Source organism: Bos javanicus, chromosome 25 (genome assembly GCF_032452875.1).
Source record: "Bos javanicus breed banteng chromosome 25, ARS-OSU_banteng_1.0, whole genome shotgun sequence".
Classification (NCBI taxonomy): Eukaryota; Metazoa; Chordata; class Mammalia; order Artiodactyla; family Bovidae; genus Bos; species Bos javanicus.
Genome location: NC_083892.1, coordinates 10,070,017 through 10,089,666, shown reverse-complemented (window position 1 = coordinate 10,089,666; position 19,650 = coordinate 10,070,017). Strand labels below are relative to the sequence as shown.

The 19,650-nt window shown below is 54.5% G+C and overlaps 1 protein-coding gene across 1 annotated transcript in view; it reads left to right on the top strand.

The window, feature by feature from the left end:
* LOC133237990 (uncharacterized) overlaps positions 1-19,650 on the top strand; it is a 171,290-nt gene that overhangs the window by 118,076 nt on the left and 33,564 nt on the right. The window contains exons 46-57 of the mRNA XM_061400517.1: positions 74-223; positions 1,458-1,555; positions 2,658-3,004; positions 5,961-6,127; positions 7,466-7,578; positions 8,609-8,690; positions 12,126-12,263; positions 14,659-14,833; positions 17,021-17,142; positions 17,689-17,829; positions 19,252-19,365; positions 19,446-19,574. Of these exons, the coding sequence (XP_061256501.1) occupies positions 74-223; positions 1,458-1,555; positions 2,658-3,004; positions 5,961-6,127; positions 7,466-7,578; positions 8,609-8,690; positions 12,126-12,263; positions 14,659-14,833; positions 17,021-17,142; positions 17,689-17,829; positions 19,252-19,365; positions 19,446-19,574 (1,776 nt within the window). The remainder of the gene's footprint in view (positions 1-73; positions 224-1,457; positions 1,556-2,657; positions 3,005-5,960; positions 6,128-7,465; positions 7,579-8,608; positions 8,691-12,125; positions 12,264-14,658; positions 14,834-17,020; positions 17,143-17,688; positions 17,830-19,251; positions 19,366-19,445; positions 19,575-19,650) is intronic.

The window sequence follows — 19,650 nt, the reverse complement described above, 5'->3', positions numbered from 1 at the left end:
GTGCTGCTGTGAGTGTGCAAATATCTCTTGGTGATCTCTCACATGAGTCTTGGTTTTTCTCGCTCTGTTATAGACCCAGCAGGAGGTGAACTTGCTGCTCACACACAACCTGCCTCAGCCCAACCCCTTGGCCCTCCCAGCCCAGATCCTGCTGTACCTGACCAACGAGAGGCTCGGGCCCAGCTACAGACACACCCTGCGGGTCGGAGTGGATGGCAAAGAGGTGGGGGCTCTGCTGGAGTGAGGGGGAGCTTGGTGGGGCTGGGAACTGGCCTGATGGCCCTGGTCCCACGTCTTCCGCCCTGACATGTATCCGAGGAGCTGACCTTCACTTGGTGGCCAGGGCACATCTCCCTGGGCTGCAGACTCCAGCACAGCATGCCTGCACTGCAGATGCTGTGGGTGGAGGACACGGTGGCCCTTCAGGTCAGCCTTGGCGAGCAGCAGTGATAATGGAAATCATTCATTCATTCATTCAACAAACCTTTTTGGAAGTACCTCTGAGACAAGGGGATGGTAGAACAAGCTTCAGACCTCCCTCTGAGCCTCAGCCTTACATCTGGAAATTGGGGCTGCTGATACTCATTTTTCCCTGGTGGCTCAGCTGGCAAAGAATCCGCCTGCAATGTGGGAGACCTGGGTTCGATCCCTGGGTTGGGAAGATCCCCTCAAGAAGGGCCCACCCACGCCAGTATTCTTGCCTGGAGAATCCCATGGACAGAGGAGCCCAGGGGGCTACAGTCCATGGGGTCACAAAGAGTGGGACACAACTGAATGACTTTCCCTTCACGTTTCACTTTCAGTATTCATTTCCTTCACCCAGCCACGCCCCCAGGACTGTTACACATTCTCCTCCTCTAGAGCCCCCTCCCTCACTCCCAGCAGACCAGAGCTCGTCCTCAGCCCTCTTTTTCCACGTTGTCCATACACATTCCCTTCACGGTCTTAACCGGTCTCTCATATCAATGGCATATCTGCACTGCCATGTCCCCCATCTCTTCCTCCCCTGAACCCCAGATCAGTAGGCCCACCTGCCCACTGTATCTCCATTCAGATGCCTGGCAAGGCACCTCCGACTTTAGCTGTTCCAAAACCAGAAAGGCCAGCCCCCCAGACCAGCCCCTCCCTGTCTCTCTCCATCTTGGCAAGCAATGCCTAGCCCATCCTTCCCACCGTGTAGTCAAACCCTTGAAATCAACCTCGATTGGCCAAGCCCTCATCCAGGAACCCCCTAAAGCGGCACCTCATTAGAACAAAAGACTCTATCACCCAGGAAGTTCCAAGGGACCTATGAGCTCCGTGTCATATTCCCCTGTCACCCCATCACTCAGTCTACAAAGCTGTACGAGTTCTGTGCCAGGAACTGGGATCAAAGACCAACTGTTAGCAGGAACTGGGACCAGGGGCCTCTGTGGCTGCAGCTTCATTGTGCCATGCCCTTCCTTGCCTCTCCCCAGCTTTCTCTTTTCCATCGACTTCCCATCATCCGACACGTGATGCCTTCCGTGTTGTCCCGGCCTGACTCCCACTGCTGGTGTTTAAGTTCCACGTGGTAATGTAACAGTTCAGACATTTCTGTCTGTCTCACGTGTGGCAGCCTCCGAAGGTTTAACAGGACCCAGCAAGTGGTAGGTGTTCAGTCAGCATGGTTGAACGATGGAGTGACACCTCCCGCTTTATAGCTGCTGCTGCTAAGTCGCTTCAGTCGTGTCCGACTCTGTGCGACCCCAGAGACGGCAGCCCACCAGGCTCCCCCGTCCCTGGGATTCTCCAGGCAAAAACACTGGAGTGGGTTGCCATTTCCTTCTCCAATGCATGAAAGTGAAAAGTGAAAGTGAAGCCGCTCAGTCATGTCTGACTCCTAGTGACCCCATGGACTACAGCCTACCAGGCTCCTCTGTCCATGGGATTTTCCAGGCAAGAGTATTGGAGTGGGATGCCATTGCCCGCTTTATAGAGCGGGCGAATTAAAGCAGGAATCTGCTTGCCACCTGCTGCCACGCACTGTGTGTTCTGATCGTAATGGTTAATGTGCTGTTGTGGCTTCAGTGATTAACTCACAGGCACATTGGTGGGGAACTCGCAAACTCAGAGCCTTTGGGGCCCCCTGGAGAACTCCAGTTTATCAGGTGAGCTGTAAGGGGACCTAGAGAGCTCACACCCTGTCTAAAGTCTTCCCAGTTGTATATTTTTAACTTTTTGAGAAAAAGCTTTTTTTTTTTTTTTTTAATGTATTAACTTTTGTTGGGGTGAAATACATCTTTACCATTTGAACTGTTTTGTTAAAAGATATTTTTATGCGGACCATTTTCTAAAGTCTCTGTTGGATTTCTTACAATATTGCTTCTGTTTTATGTTTTGGTTTTTTGCCCATGAGAATCTTAGTTCCCCAGCCGGGGATTGAACCCTCACCCTTCGCATTGGAAGGTGAATTCTTAACCATTGGACTTTGAGGGAAGTCCCCTGAGCTATTTTAAACTGTACAATTTAGGTATTTAGTACACTGATAAATTTGTGTAGCTACTCTCTAATTCAGAGCATTTTCACCTCCCCCCCAGATGGGAGCCCTGTTACCCACGAGCAATCACTCCTCAGCAGGCACCTCCCCGCCCTCTAGTACCAAGCAGCACGTGTGTAGTTTGCCAGGTGTAACCCAGCTGTTCCTCCGTCCTGGTTCCTCCCACTCCAGTGATGTGGATGGTACCAGACCCCAGGGTTTGGGCGAGCGGGTCCTCGCTGGGCCAGGCTGGCTTTCTCTGCTCAGGGTGGTCCTGCGTCTCCCGGGTGTTGTTCCAGGTCTCTGCGGACGTTGACAGCAGCGGCGCTGGCTTTGAGAATTCAGGACGCGTCTCGTCGGGGTCCACGTCTCTGAACTACTCTGTGAGCTGCCATCACCGCGATGGGCGCCTGGAGTTCTCTGGTTGGAGCGAGCACAACAGCTGGGCCCTGCGGCAGGCGGGGTTCCCTGGAGAGGCCCGCCTGGGCGCCGAGCTGCAGATGCAGAGTAAGGCGGCTGGCCCCTGCCCGGGAGTGGGAGTTGGCCCCCTACACTGACACCTGCCCGCCAGCCTCAGGCCCGGCGTGACCAGTTCCAGGACTAACCAGGATGCCCTTGGCCTTGCAACCTGACTCTTAAAGGAGTGGGTCTTCACTTCCCGGGGTGGCCAAGGGAACGTACCGTAAAATGGGTGGCTTAAAACAACAGAAATTTATTCTCCCAACTTCTAAAGGCTGGAAGTCAGAAATCAGGTGTGGTCAGGGCCATGCTCCCTCCAGAGTCTTTAGGATTCAACCCTTACTGGCCTCTGCCAGCTCCCGGTAGCCCCAGGCATTCTTGCACTTACGGCTGTATAATCCTGGTCTCTGCCCCCGAGTCTCTGCCTTTCTTTCTATAAGGATGCTAGCCATTGGATTACGGCCCATCCCAACCCAGCACCTCACCTTGGCTTGCTTTGTGGTTTAGTCGTTAAGTTGTGTCCGACTCTTGCAACCCCATGGACTGTATCCCACCAGGCTCTGTCCATGGGATTCTTCAGGCAAGATGACTAGAATGGGTTGCTACTTTCTTCTCCAGGGGATCTTCCCGACCCAGGGACTGAATCCGGGTCTCCTGCATTGCAGGTGGATTCTTTACCAACTGAGCCACCAATCCTATTTCCAAATAAGGGTGCATCCACAGGTCCTGGGAGTTAGGACTTCAAACATAATTTTTAAGGGGAAATAGTTTAACCCATACTGGAGGAAGAAGGGAAGGTAACAGTAATAAGAGTCAGTGTTTTTGTTATTGTTTGGTTTGTTTTTTTTTTTTAATGAGGAATTTTATTTTTATTTGTTTATTTGGCCACACTGGGTCTTAGCTGTGACACCTGGGATCTTTAGTCACAGCATGCGAGCTCTTAGTTGCGGCAGGTGGGATCTAGTTCCCTGACCAGGGATCAAACCCAGGCTCCCCGCATTGGGACTTGTGGAGTCTTAGCCCCTGGGCCACCAGAGAAGTTCCAAGAGCTGGCGTTGATTGAGTGACTATGTGTATGTAATCACTGAGGCAAGCTCTCAGTACATAGCTCAGTGAGTCTGCTCGACAACCCCGTTCACACCAAGGGAAGCTTGAAGCCCCCAGTGGGGCCTCTGGGTCATCAGACCCTCTGACCTCTCTCCTGGCCCCTGCTCATTCCACTCCTTGATATTCTTCCAACACGTGAGGCTTACTCCTGCCTCAGGACCTTTGCACAGGCTGTTCCCTCTGCCTGGAATGCTCTTCCCCACGTGACTCCTTGTGGGAGAAACAAGGAAGCAGCCCCTCACCACCTGCTTCTCAAATGTCATCTCCTCATTGAGGCCTTGCCTCTCCCCCTATTTATTTGCACCCCCACCTCCCTCCAGCTCTCCCCACCTCCCTCCAGCTCTCCCCACCTCTCTCCCAGACTTTGTCTTTCTAACAAGCTGTGTAACCCACTTCTTAAATATTCTTATTTCTCACTTCCCACCTTCCATCCACCCCACACTCCACTCTTTGTTTGCAGAGTGGCAGATAGTAGGTGATCAGTTAATCATCTGTTGAGTGAATGGGTATCAGGGAGTGGTGAGTAGCACCATCCCCATTCTGCAGGGGGGGAACAGAAGCTCAGAGAGGTTGAGTCACTTGTCCCATGCCACACAGCTGGCTCATGATGAATCCAGGCAGCCTGACTCCAGAGCCACCCTCTGATCCACCCCCGCCCCCGCCATCCCGTGTAGATGGCAGAGATCAGGATCCCTGCATGGCCCCAAGTCTCCTGGATGGTCCTCTTCTGGCCTCAAACTCTTCCATCCTTGGTTCTCAGCCTCTTGCAGGGTGAGCAGGCGCCTGGATCAGACAGGGGACTGTCTCACAGACTGCTCTGAGGAAGGGTTTGTCAGGGCTGTGGTGGGTCAGTGATGGGACAGGTGTCCCAGGAATGATTCCGCACGGCCCCAGTTCCTGGGCCAGGAGGCCTGGGGTGGGGTCTTCAGCCACGGTGGCCTCTCACCGCCCCCACTGCTGTCTCTCAGGGGGCGTGTTCTGCCCGTCAACATTCTTGGTGTCCCCACAATCAGGAACCTCCCCAGGCATAAGGGGACTGAGTCCCCTTGGATGTGTATTCGCTCCCCACTCACGCCCCACACATAGTAGGTGCACATGGGTGAATACTGCATAATGAAGGAAGGAGACAGACCCTTCGTGAGACCTACTATGTGCCCAGTACGCAGATGTGTTATCTTAGTTAATCTTGGCGATGTCTCTCGAGGTGGGTGGCCGATGCCCATCTGTAGGTGAGGAAATTGAGGCTCAGAGTTGCCAGCTTGTCCTTGTCTGCCAAGGAGGGCCTCGCAGGTGATGGGGCTGAGCGAGATCCCAGAATCTTTCGTGGAGGAGTTTCTTCTGTCTGCTGAGCTGAGTTGTGGCCTAACTCAGAGGCAGGGGACTGGAAGAGAGGCCCGCACATGCTGGGGGAGGGTGCAGACCCTTGCCTGGGCCAGGCAAGCTGCAGGTCAGTATCATTTGATATTGATTTGATATTGTATTAACCCTGGAGAAAAGCATCATTGATTTGTTCACTCCCTCATTAGGTTCTGGGCACTTGTGATGTGTCTGGGGTGGTACTAAGTGCTGGGGTCACAGCAGGGAAGGAAATATATAAAGGTCCTGCCCTCATGGAGCTGACCTTCTGGCGAGGGAGGAAGCAGGACGGGCTGGGAGGTAGTTTAGAGGGGCAGTCAGGGGAGGCTGCTCGGAGGAGGTGTCATAGCAGCAGTGATTCCAATGAGAAGGAGCTGGCCAAGCCAAGACTGAGGGAGCCTCACGACAGATGCTGTCACAGGGACTCAGAGGTGAAAGGCTCGCCCAGGTCAGTCTCACTGGTATCCACAGGGTGCGACCCTAAACTGGAAAGGGAAATGAACCCCATTTCCCAGCAGCCTTTGCCACTCTCTGTCTCTAGAGACCCAGACGCAGGCCCGTGTGGTCCTCCAAGCTGGGGACGATGGGATCAGCATGGACGCGGTAGCCCTGGTGGCCCGGCCAGTGAATGGCCCCCTGGAGCTGGTGGTGAATGTCAGCCACACGGCACCTCTTCTCCGGAGGCTGGGCCTGCCCTTTGCCAGCCAGGTGAGGCGTGGGTGGCCAGCCCAGGCAGGGGCAGACTCCCCTGCTAATTCTGTCAACTCCCATCCTGTTCCCAGGGGCAGAGGACCACTGTGTGCACAATTGATGTGAATGGTCTTGCCTTGTGTCTGTCCAGCACTTTACAGCTTGCAAAGGCTTTATTAATAATGATGATAATTGTAACCAGCGGCCTCTGTGCTCCCTGCCATGGGGCCGGTGTGCATGGGCTCCTGCACCTGCGTTCCAGCTCCTGGTCCTGTGTCCTTTCCACGCTTCTGCCTTTTAGTCAGAATCAAAGCCCAGCTTGCATTTGTACAGCACCTACTGCGTGCTTGGCACTGTTCTGAGGGTCCTGTATGCACTGGCTCATCTCCTAACACCCCAGTAAGAGGCAGAGCAGCACAGTTGCTATACATGCCATCTCTGGAGGCCAGGCCCAGCTCTGTCATTGGCTGGCTGGCTGTCCTTGGGCAGATTCCTTAGCCCCTCTGTGCCCTCACTCTCTTCATCTGTGAAATGGGGTAATAGCGGTACTGTTAATGTGAGGGTTGTGAGGATGGAGTGAGTCAGTACCAGTGATGGCCGTGGGATGGTGTGTGGCTCGAGCCGACGCTTCAGAAGCCTTTGCTGCTCTGATGCTGCTGGTGATGCTGGCCGCTGTAGTCATCAGCATCCTTGGGTCACAGGTCCATCTCTCGGTGACCTGCCCAAGGTCATGTAGCAAGTAGGCATCAAAACAGGGGCTCAGACTTGGTAGTGGGTCCTTCCTGAGATGCGCCCCCACACCCTCTAAGACAGGAACTGTGCTGAGTCCCCATGCAGCAGGCCAGTGGTGCTTGGTGTGAACTCAGCTTGCTTAGTGGGGCCCTCCCTCTCCCTCACGAGCCATGGAACATGTATCCAAGTCTTTTCCAGCCTTCTGTTTGGGGCTATCCAGCAATCCTCCTGCCCCTCACTCCCCTCTGCCGTGGGAGGAGGGGCAGTTCCCGGAGTCCAGGGGCCCAGGATGTCACTCTTCCCGCAGAGGGTCTGAGTCACCGTGACCCACCGCTGAGCAGCACTTCATCTGAATCCCCTTTCCCTGCCCTTAGCCTGGGTGGTGGGGAGGTCTGTAGGATGCCGGCTCTTTGCCGATGTCTGGGGTACAGGTGGACACTGGGGACCCATGGCTGGAAACCTGGGCTGCGGCAAGAGAGCCGGCCAGGATGGGCAGATGGGGCCGAGTCTGATGGGCATCTGCCCTGCCAGGCTGGTGGGCGGACAGGGATGTGAGGGTCCTCAGGCCCCCCCTGCCTCCAAGCCTGTCTCCCCAACCCTCACCCCATCCTGTTCCCTCTTCAGCTCATGTTCTGGGAGCTCTGGGGAAAGGAAGAGATGCATTCTTCCCTGCAGCTCACGTGCGATTCTCAAACCAGCCTGGTCCTCAACATCCAAGGCCACAACCAGGCACTCAGGTGAGGGCTTTGCCACACTCTGGGAGCCCCAGGGGAAGAGGAATGAGTGAGGGAGAGGCCTCAGCTGAGCACCTGACCCACAGCACTGCTTCAAACCCTCCCCACAGCCCCACTGCACAGAGGTGGAAAGGGAGGCTCAGAGAGGCCAAATGACTTGCCCGAGGTCACACAACTAATAAAACATCTTTGACCTCTGGGGCTCGGGATACGAATGAGGAGTTCTTATTCTCCCAAGCTAAATGCATCCCAGGCCTCGAATAGTAATAACTAGTATGGCTCTTCAGTCTGGGAACCTTCTGGGGTGCCATGAAGTCAGGTGGGTCACCAGGCTCCAGGTGATGGAGGGCGATGAGGAAACTGCTGGTAATGATATAGACCAGCGGTTCTCACCCTGGGGCATTGGGCAGTGTCTGGGGAAAGGTCCGGTTGTTACAGCCAGGAAGGAGGGTCTACTGGCTCCTCGCAGGCGGGGGCCACAGCTACTGCCGGACCTCCTGTAATGCGCAGGTCAGGCCACAGTGATGACTGGTGTGACCCACGGTGTCAGCCGTGCTGAGGTTGGCACACGTGGTGTAGGGACACGCCCGGACAGGGCAGCCCCCAGGGCAGGCGGCAGTGGGGAGCCATGAGTGCCTGGCCTGAGGAGCCGAGGGAGGGGAGCTGTGAGCCCAGGGCTGCAGGAGGGTGCCAGGCTTAAAGTTCGCTGTCCAAAGCGAGAGGGCCCCATGGGTGGGCCCACAGAAGACCTGCCGCTGAGTACCACCCAGCCCCTGTGCTGGAGGGGAGACGGAGGCACTTGCCCACCGTGCCAGGACCAGGCGGAGGCCAAGCTGGAATGCAAACGTGCATCGCTGCAGCCCTGATCGTTGCAGCCCACGGCTGTCAGGCCTCCGGGCATGTTAATAGCCCTTCATTGGGTTGCTGCCATGTTCTGGGTCTCCAGCCCTCTGCTGGGGTGGTTGGCTTGGTCCTGACCCGGCCTGCACAGGACGCCCTCAAGCCAGGCCTCTCACGCCTTCTTTGCTTCCAGCAAAGAGCTGCGGCTCTCCGGCCAGCATCACCTCCCTGTCCTCCTTGGCCGCTGCCCCAGCAGAGCCTCCGCCTCAGCCAAGGTAACCGTGTCCCGGCCACCCCTGAGCCCCTAACTGGTTCCAGATGCCCTGCCCGAGGCGGGTGGGAGCCGCGCAGGCCGGCCCCGCCGCTGCGGAGTGTTAACACATCACATGTGTCCCCCGGCCTGCAGCAGGCCCCGCTGGGCCACCCTCGGAAACCCCTGGCTCCAGGTTTCCCAAACAGGCCCGGGTTTACATTCCTGGGCCGGCCTTGCAGCCCCCACCGGGGCCCACGAGACCCCCAGGAGCCAGGGGAGTCTTGCCCACCAGTGCCTGGCGCCACCTCCCCCCAGCCTGGCACGCTCCTGGGCGCTGGATGACGCGGCCTTTGAGCTGAGCCAGCCTCACCCCCCAGGTGCTCCATCTGCCTTTCCCACGGCCTCTGCGTGGCTTCCTGCCCTGTGTCCACAAGTCCTGTGTTCACCTGGAACCCCGGGATATCACTATCTCAGGCATCTGCTCTGAGTGGCGTCTGGGGTGCTGGGCGTGGACAGGAGGGCCCGTGAGAGCTGCGATTCCCTTCCCTCGGTGCTTGCCAGTGTTTCTGTCTGCTCCCCCTCCCCGAAGCAGGAGATCCTGGAAGGTGTGCCCAGGACCTGGCCTAGGGCCCAGCATATAGTAGGTGCTTAGTGAGAGACAGGGAGGGAATGAATGAATGAATGGATGAGTGGATGAGTGAGCACACACACCAGTTGGCCGCTTCCTTATCCTGCCAGCCACCCAGCTTTGTAAAAAGCACCCCCCACCGGCCTTGGCCCAGGCTGACTTTGTTTATAGAGCACCTACTGTGTGCCCGGCTGTGTACCAGCACCTCACACACAATCTCAGAGCTCTGCAGACTTCACTCACCATCACTCAAGGAACCTCTTAGTTTTCCCCCAATCTTTCTTTTCAATAATTTCCAACCTATAGAAAAGCTACTATAGGGCAGTGACCATTTACCAACTGGTTTCCCCCCCAGTTTTATTAAGATGTAATTGACGTACAGCACTGTTAGTGTGTACAGCACATTAATCTGACTTGCATCTACTGTGAAATGACTGTAAAGAGTTAGTTAAATCTGTTAGAGAGAGAAAAAGAAAAGGAAAAAAAAATCTTGTGATGACAACTGTTAGGATCTCTTCGCTCTCTTTTTTAAAATTAATTTTATTGGAATATAGTTGATTTACACGTTTAGTTTCTGCTGTACAGCAAAGTGAATCAGTTATCCATATACATATATTCACTCTTGTTTAGGTTTTATTCCCGTATAAGGTCACTACAGAGTATTGAGTAGAGCTCCCTGTGCCGTACAGTAGGTTCTTCCCAGTTCCCTATTTCATCTCTGGCAGTGCGTATACATCTGTCCCAACCTCCCAATTTATCCCTCCTTTCCCTTGGTAACCGTAAGTTTCGTTCTTGCATCTGTGACTCTGGTTCGCTCGTACCATTCTTACCAACTCTCAAATACATCATCCAGCAGGGTTAACGGCAGTCACCTCGCTGTACGAACATCCCTGGTATTTATCTTATATCACCAAGTCTTAGTATCTTGCCACGTCTTTCTATTTATATTTACATAGGTTATATACTTGTATATATTCACACACATATTTTTGTACTGTGACTAATATTGAGCTGTTTCTGGAGGCATGTCCTTACTCATAAATACTGCAGCTGGTGTTTCCTATAACAAGGGTATTTTCTTGTATAACACAGTAGAATTACCAAATCCAGGAAATTTAACACGTGACATAATGTCGCTGTTGAGTATACAGCTCATCATAAAAATTCCCAGTTGTGCAGTAATTCTGCTTTCTCAATAAGGTCCTTCTGAGCTGTTTTGTTTGTTTTAAATCTGGGATGCAGTTCAAGATCACCCCGGGCATTCAGTTGTCCTGTCTCTTTAGTTTCTTAACATCTAGGACAGAGGTCTGCAAGCTTTTACTGTAAAAGGCCAGATAATAAATATTTTAGCCTTTATACCCAATACCCTCTCTGCTGCCACTACTCAATTTTGCATTATAACAAAACAGCAGCCATAGACGATATGAAAATAAATGGGCTTGGCTGTGTTCCAATAAAACTTTATTTACAAAGCAGGCAGTGAGCCGAATTTGGCGCAAAGACTGACCCCGATCTAGCGATTCTCTTCCTACCACCTACCTTTCTTTCCTTTAACATTTTGTTATTATATTTCTCAGACACTGAAAGATTCAAACAGCTTCCTTGTGAATACTCACATACCTGTCACCTGGATTTTTTCATTCATATTTCGCTTTACTTTATCACACAGCTCTCCACCCATCTTAATTTTTAATGCATTTCAAAGTAAGTTCCTGATACTGATATACTTCCCCCTAAACATTTCTTATCATTAACCACCTTAAAGAAGAACTCCTGTATTGAGCAACAAGGATTTACTGTATACACAGGGACTGTAATCAGTATCTTATAATAACCTATCATGGAAAAGAATCTGAAGCTGTATACCTGAAACTAACACAATATTGTAAATCAACTATTGTTCAATTTTTAAAAAGAAAGAAAACTTTCACATGGATGATTTTGCAGTGTCCAAGCAATCATTTGCAAAAATGCTCTGTTTGAATTTGTCAGGTTGCTTGTGTAAGGTGTGATTCAGGTTGGACATTTTTGACAGGGGAGTCACTAAATTAATGATGTTTCTGGAAAGCTCTTAGAAATACCAATTCTTGACCCAGTTTCTAGAGGCTCTCTTTTTACAGGTCTTAGGTGGGGGCCCAGAGTCTATATTTCTAGCATGTGCCCTGAGTGATTCTGCTCTTCAACCAGCCTGTAAATTAGCACATGATTTCACACAGGGTCCATATCAACACATTAATAAAGTGCGTTTCATCATCCCAGTTTATCTGGTTAGAGAGTGAAGTCCTTGGGGGTTACGGAACTAGCTAGAGGTCACTCACCCCATGCTTGGAAGAGCCAGAGCTGGGTCCTGGCCTGTCTGATGCACCGTCTGCGTGCTGTCCTCTGCTCCAGACTGCCCCCTCCCATTTACAGTGATAATTAGAATGCCTGCCTGCTGCAGGCTGGTTGCCACCTGCAAGTCAGTGTTAGAGCATGAAGGGCGTGGGAGATGCTTGTCCTGGCCACACCTGGGGGTCTAACCTGAGCTTAGGACCCTCGTGCGTGCTAAGTCGCTTCAGTCATGTCTGACTCTTTGCGACTCCATTGACTGCAGCCCACCAGTTTCCTCTGTCCATGGGATTCTCCAGGCAAGGATACTGGAGTGGGTTGCCGTGCCCTCCTCCAGGGGATCTTTCCTGGACCTCACGTCATCCCAATGCATCTCATCCAGGGAGCTGTGGGTCTTTAAGTCTGGGGGCTTTGGGAGGCAGAGAATACTTCCAGCACCTTCCTGAATGTTCTATCAGAGACTTGGCTGAGGAAATCCGCCTTGCTTTCCTTCTGACCCAGCTACGATACTCTGAGGGTGGAGCCGAGGGCACATTTGTGTTGATGGTGGAGGAGCATCATTTCCACATGGGTGCCGGGCTCGCAGCTGCGAAGAACAGCCTTACCAACATCATCAAGCTGGAGCAGAACTTCCCCCAGGTGCGTGGAGGAGGCCAGGGCAGGCTTGGCGGCGGGGGGACGGGGGGATGTTCCTGGGGCAGCCCATTGAGAAAAGAGGAATTGTCCGGTTTCCTGGGAGGATCCACTGCAGGCAGGGCTGTGATGTGGGCAAAATTTGCTGGAATGGATTCTCAGCTGGTCTCAATGTCCCTTCTTCCCTTCCCCCCTCCCTCCCTTTCATGTTATTTACTGAGCATCTATTAGGTGCCAGGCCAGACACTGTTCCAGAAGCTGGCGATGTTGCTTAGAGCAGACTGATGAGTCCGTCCTCTCATCAAATGTAGTCTAGTAGGGAGACTGCACCTGCAAAGCATCAGAGACATGGGCAGGAGACACATCAGGGAGATCCCCTGAAGAAGGAAATGGCAACCCGCTCCACTATTCTTGCCTGAAAAATCCCATGGACAGAGGAGCCTGGTGGGCTATGGTCCACGGGGTCATGCAGGAATCAGACACGACTTGGTGACTAAGAAACAACCACAAGTGGGGAGACTGATCAACAACAAAAAGAAAATCAAATAAGAAAAATATACCAGACGCTGATACCTACTATAGAAAAGGGCTTCCCTGGTGGCTCAGATGGTAAAGAACCTGCCTGCAGTATGGGGTGATATGAGCGGGAATGACTGGGGAGCTGTTTAGGTGGCCAGCAAAGGCCCCACTAAGGAGGTGAGTTAACCATTTTGAAACCTGGTGACAGGGGCTTCCAGGCAGAGGGAACGAGATGTGCAAAGGGCCTGGGGCAGGAATGACGTTGGCACCTTTGAGGAACAGCCACTGTGCTGGAGCAGAGTGGGTGAGGGGGAAAGAGCAGGCAGGAGTGCAAATCTAATCATGCAGGGTGCATCAGGCCACAGAGAGGAGTTGGGATTGTATCCTCTCTGAAATTGGAGGCCTTTGAGGACCTGATCCAAAGGGTGCTTTCAGACTCCTCTGGCTGCTGTGTAGTGAGTGACCTACAGGGGGCAGCAGAGTCTCAAGTGGATGGTGACTGCAGCCATGAAATTAAAAGACGCTTGCTCCTTGGAAGAAAAGCTATGACCAACCTAGACAGAATATTAAAAAGAAGAGACATTACCAACAAAGGTCTGTCTGGTCAAAGCTATGATTTTTCCAGTAGTCATGTATGGATGTGAGAGTTGGACTATAAAGAAAGCTGAGCACCGAAGAATTGATGCTTTTGAACTGTGGTGTTGAAGAAGACTCTTGAGAGTCCCTTGGACTGTAAGGAAATCAAGCCAGTCAATCATAAAGGAAATCACTCCTGAATATTCATTGGAGTGACTGATGCTGAAGCTGAAACTCTAGTCCTTTGGCCACCTGATGCAAAGAGCTGACTCATTGGAAAAGACCCTGATGCTGGGAAAGATTGAAGGTGGGAGGAGAAGGGGACAATAGAGGATGAGATGGTTGGATGGCATCACCGACTCAATGGACATGAGTTTGAGTAGACTCTGGGAGTTGGTGATGGACAGGGAGGCCTGGTGTGCTGTAGTCCATGGGGTTGCAAAGAGTCGGACACAACTGAGTGACCGAGCTGAACTGAACTGAACTAAGGGTCTCAAGAATGATGGTGTCTTGGACCGAGATGGCGGCAGTGGTGATGGGCTTTAGAGACATTTAAGAGTAAACTCCCTTCCTCCCCCTAAAAGTCTCCTCCACCATCCTCCTGTGGCACCCAAGAGCAGGGAGAGTGCCCCTTGCTGAGCCTTTGCACAGGCTGTTCCTTCTGCCTAGAATGCCCTTCCCTATTTTGTCAAGCAGCCTGTTTCTCTGTATTCCTTTTCCCCCTTGAATATCTTCCATGGCTTCTCTTGTCACCTTGCCCCACCATTTCCTAATTCTGTGACTGTCTCCCTACCAGCCTGGAGTCCCTGAAGGGCCACGGTCAGTCTTGGTTATCTTTGTCCCCCAACCCCCAGCCCTGGGTCAGGAACATCACACCAGCTCATTAAATGTTTGAGAAATCCTTCTACCAACCACAGCAGCCCCTCGTGGCACCGTCCGTGGGTCCAGCCCTGAGCTGAGCACATCACTCCCCTCGTCTCACCGAAGTCAGCACTATTATTCTTACCCCAGTTTATAGACGAGGAAACTGAGGTTCAGAGAGGTTGGGAAACTAGCCCAAGGCCACACAGCTTGGAAGTGGAGCTGAGAGGCGGCCCTCCTCTTTACAGGGGGCGTCAGCCTCTGGTTTGTCATAGCCCTTCTGCCCCCTTGCTCCACTCCGTTACCTCATCTACCAGCCCAGTAAACAATTAGAGCTTTGCTTCTTGTCTTTCCTTTTCTGAAAGCTGTTCTCCTTTGCTACCCTCAGCAGAAACATGGGCTGGGCTCCCCAGTGACCCAGCTCCATCTTTTTTTTTTTCCCCAGTTCCATGCCCTTCCTGGGGAGCTGGTCCTTCAGACCTCATACGAGCGAGCCCGTGGCACCCAAGTCCTGCACCACACGGTGCTGTGGGACGGGCAGGGTGTGGCCCTCAAGGGGAGCCTCAATGGGAGCCTCTCCATGCCCTTCCTCAAGCCCGCTGGGACCCTTGGTCTGCAGGGTGAGTCTCCCAGGAGCCACGCATTCACCCATTCACTCAGAGCACTATCACTGAGTGCTTGCTTATCCCAGTAACTGTTCTAGGCACTGGGGGTCCATCGGGAAGCAGGATGGCCCAGGTCCCAGATCTCAGGGAGGAGGGCTGTGAGCAGGGACACACACAGAACAAGATAACATCAGAGTGTCTCCAGGAGTGAGAACGCCTATGAAAACAAGCAGGGTTTGGTTTTGGGGGTGGAGGGGGTGGAGCTCCTCCAGGTGGGTGGTCTGGGAAGGCTTGTCTCAGGAGGTGACTTTCAAGCTGAGCCCCGAGTGACAAGAAGGTGAAGCTCTGGGGAGATCATCGTGGGCGGAAGAGGAGGAACAGCAGGTGCAAAGGCCCTGGGGTGGGAATAGGTTTTGTGGCTGGAAGAATAGCAGCAAGGTCAGTGTGGCTGGAGTGGACTGACGGGAGGAGCAGAGGGGAGGAGATGAGGTGGGAGAGGTTAGGGGAGCCAGGACACACAGGGTCTCAGCCTCTGACAAGGAGTTGGGGTTATCCTGAGTGTGATAAGACAGGAGGGCAAGGTTAGCGTGTGGAAGATGTGGCAACCCCCTGCATCCCCGAGGGCTTGCAAGCAGAGGCTGACAGACTGCAGGTTGGCAAGGGAGGTGAGTGTGGCCCCAGCAGGGGCACCTGTGACCCCCTGAGGCTCTCCAGGAAACAGCCCCATCCCCAAGGGCCATGCAGACACACGGGCTGTCAATTCGTGTTTGAGGAGTCTACGTACACAGAGCAGAAACTGACCTGCTGGCCTGCCAAGCGGGAGACGCAGTGCAGACCCTGGCCCGGGGTGGGCACGGCTTGCTGGGTGGCCCAGGGGGGTTTCCCGGGGTCAGGGTTGCCACATGTGTGCCCTCAAAGCAGAGAGAAAAAGAGGATCCTCAGCACGCCAGGGCAGTGTTTGTGTGCATGCCCGTGTATGTGCATGTGAGTGTGTGCACGCTCGGGGGCCCGTGGATGGGCTGAGCAGCCTGTGGACCCTGCTGTGTGGTTACTGGGCGCAGAAACCAGCGGGTCAGGGGCAGAGGGAGTGAGGGGTTGTGGCTCTGCATGTGGTCAGTGCTCCTGGACTGGTGACCAGATGATGCCTTGAGAACCAGCTTACAGCCACTGTCTCTGGACACAGCTCCCCAGGATCCATGTAGGAACAGTCCCCTTCCAGAGGGTTCAAAGGTGGTCTTTGTCTGCAGCAGAGTCTCAGGTGGACTCCTGCTCTGGGGGGTCTAGGAAGGCAGGAGCAGTTGGTGGCCTTATGGGATGGAGTTAGATGGTGCCAGAGGTCAGGGCAGCTGGACTCAGGCTTCAGAGATGAAGGAAGAAAATCGAGGGCAAGGAGGCCGTGAGGCCTCAGCCATGGGCTGTGTCGTACCCCAGGATGGAACGAGAACATGGGGCAGCTGAGTGTGACCAGGCGGGTGTGGCCGGGGTGTGGCCGGGTGTGGCCATTCAAAGTGGCCGGGGTAATCATGTGTGTGAGGGGCCTGAGAGTGATATTGGAAGGCATATCCGTCAGCTACTGCTGTGTAACGAATGACCCCAAACTCAGTGACTTACAGAAGTAAGAATTCATCACTGCTAACAAGCCTGTGGGCAGCTCTCTGGTCTTGCTCATGCATCAGGGTCAGGCGCTAACTTGGATAGGTGGTGCTGCTGATTTTGGCTGAACTTTCTTACTTGTTCACGGGCTGGTTGGCTGTCGCCTGGTCTGGGACAGTCTCTGCTGAAACATCCAGGCTCTCCTCTGTGTGGTGTCAGCGTCCGGCAGGCCAGCCTGGGTTTAATCTCACCATGGCTGGGCAGGGGTCCCAGAGAGCCAGATGGAGCTGAGGCCTTAAGGCTGAAGCTGGGGATTTGCAGTGTCAACTTCACCAAACTCTACAAGCCAGTCACGGGGCCAGCCCAGGTTCCAGGGCCAGGGCAACAAATTCCACCTCCTGATGGAGGAGATACAAGGCTTCTTGAAGAAGTCCTGGAATGGGGCTCTCATGGGGATGCTGATGGACTGTTGAGTGGCAGGGGGACCAAGTGAGGGGACAGCTTCTGAATTTTGTGCAGATTACATGCATGTGTGGCCCCAAAGTGGCCCCCGGCACCCTCTTGGCCTCAAGCTGATGCCCCCCTCCCTGTACGCCCCTCCCTGCCCAGTGGAGCTCACCCACCCGCTGCCCCTGCCCCTTCCATGGCACTGCAGCTTCCGCCTGACCTCCGAGCATTCAGCACGCCGTCACCAGGATGACCTGGTTGTGGGCTGGGACGGCAAGGACCAGGTAGGTGTTGGGCTGGAACAGGACCTGGGAAGCCCACCTTGTGGCCTGAGTGGGACATTCGGGGCCCTGCCCTGCCCAGGAGCATTATGGGTCCAAATGGGCTGAGCCCCGGTCCCCAAAGGACCACAGGAAGAGCACTGGGCGGGAAGAGGGAGCCTGGGTCCCAGCACCACCTGGATGATAACAGGAAGACCAGTGGCTGATGCATAGCGACGGCCTCTTGTGTGCCAGGCAGGCCAGCCCCCTTTCATAGATGAAACTGAAGCTCAGAGGGGAATGGGGCTACTGAAAGGCAGGGCTGGGATTCAGATCCATGAAATGCTTCTAACCCCCAGTCCCCTCTCTGTCGTATGCTTGTCCCTATCTCCTGCTCTCCAATCCTCAAGTTACTCCTCTGAAAAATGGGCTGAAGCTCCCAGAGGGCCTCCCCCAGTGGTGGGCCAGCAGTCCTCACTCCCTTGACCCTGATGAAGGAGGTGACCTGTGCTGGGTGGTGGAGAGGCCCTCTCTGGGGGAGGCCTCCCGCTCAGCCTGTCCCCTCCCCAGGTGGCGCTGTCCTCCTCTCTGCGGCTGGGGAGGGGCAAGCTGGCCGCCCGCCTGGCCCTGGCTCACCCTTTCAGCCTCTCCTGGCGGCAGGCCGAGGCCAGTGGCCTTGCTGAGAGCAGGGGCGGCAGGCAGAGCTGGCAGGTGAGCGGGGAGCAGCCACGGGGCCCTGGGTAGACGGCTCTTGGGGGTGGGTGAGCCGCGTGGCTGAGGCCATGGGTGGGACATCTGGGACCATGTGCGGGGGAGGAGGATCTTGTTTGTCCATCAGAGACGAGGACGTCTCTGGAATCACAGTGTCCTGAAGCTGGGAACCCCGGGGGGGCCTTGATGCATTCATTCCTTCACTGGGACTGTATTAAGCACCTAATGTGTTCCAGGTCGTGTTGAGATGCGGGTGTAGTCCCTGCGTTGATAAAGCTCATTTTAGGGGGAGGAGCAGTTCGCGAGCATGTCTGGTTCATCACTGATGCGCTGGTTTGTTTAATTGGTCACTGCAGGGGTTCACATAGGGCAGCTTGGACTCTGCATCTGACTGGGAGGCTCTGGGCAGTCTTCAGCACCTCTCTAAGCCTGGGTTTTTTTTTTTTTTTCTGTGAAATGGGAGACAGTAGGCCAGTGTGTGCCAGGCAAAAAGACCAGAACTCAAGAGAATGAATGAATAAAAAATTAAGAGTTGTGATAAGCCCTATAAAGAAAGTAAGGAGGGTACTAAGAGAATCACTGGGGTCCGGTGGGGAGGGGACTTTAGATGGGGTGATCAGAGAGGGCTTCATGGAGGAGGCGGCTTGTCAGCTGAGGACCCGCGGATGAAGAGGAGCCCGGACGAGCTGGAGGAGCAGCGAGTGCAAAGGCCCTGAGATGGGAACAGGCTGGGAGCTTCAGGAGGAGCCAGAGGCAGTTAAGACCAGCACAGAGGAAATGATGGGGTGGGGCCCGGTGAGCAGGGAGACCAACTGTCTTAGCTCGGGGCTGCCATAGCAAAACATCATGGGTTGGGTGGCTTAAACCACAGACTAGAGGCTAGAAGTCCAAGATCAAGGGGCCAGCACGGTCAGGTTCTGGTAATAGCCCTCTTCTTGGTCTGAAGCCTTCTCTCTGTGTCCTCACAGTTGGGGAGAGAGCTCTGTGGGGTCCTTCTTACAGAGCACGGATCCCATCATGACCTCCCCCACCAACCCCATCTAACCCTAATCGCCTCCCAACACCTCCTGATGTTGTCACATTGGGGATTAGGGCTTCAAGCCACAGGCCCCAGTGAGGGGCTCAGATTTCACTGCCCTGGGAAATGATGAGTCTGGGTGTTGAGAATGGGGATTTTTCCACCCAGTAAACACTTCTGGTCTGCAGTCTAGGCATGGCTCTGCGCTCTTACAGACATAAGCTGGAAGAGAAGTCAGTGTCTCAACTCCCGCTTGCTGCTTCCATCCCCTAGAGGGTGGGCAGGGAGACCACCAGCTTCTCCACCTTCCCCCACCCCAATCCACGACACACAGATGGGGGGACCTCAGCCTTCCTCCGTCCCACCTCTCCCATCCACCTGCCACTGGCCGCGTCTCCACGCAGGTGCAGCTTGCCTGGAACGGAGGGCAGCCGCTGGCCTTGCAGCTCACCTGGGCCAACAGGTCCTCGACGCAGAGCACCTCCTGGGATGGTTGCGTGGCTGCCTCCCTGGGGCAGGTACACACTGCCCGCCCTCCCGACCCGGCACCGGGCTGCCCCCCGTGCCCCAGTCACATCCACATCCTCTTCCCCGTCAGCTCCAGGACACCTGGGGCCTGGGCACCCTCAGGGCCTGTGGGGCCTTAACGCAGACCCCAGCTGTGCTCAGCGAGTGGCTGGATCTGTCCTGGGACGGACGCCAGGTGCGGCAGAACCTGACTTACGAGGTGAGGCCTGGGGAGCTGGGTGGCCCCACCGGCTGCAGAAAGTGCCTGACTCTGGGGCCTTAGGGTCCTGGGTGTA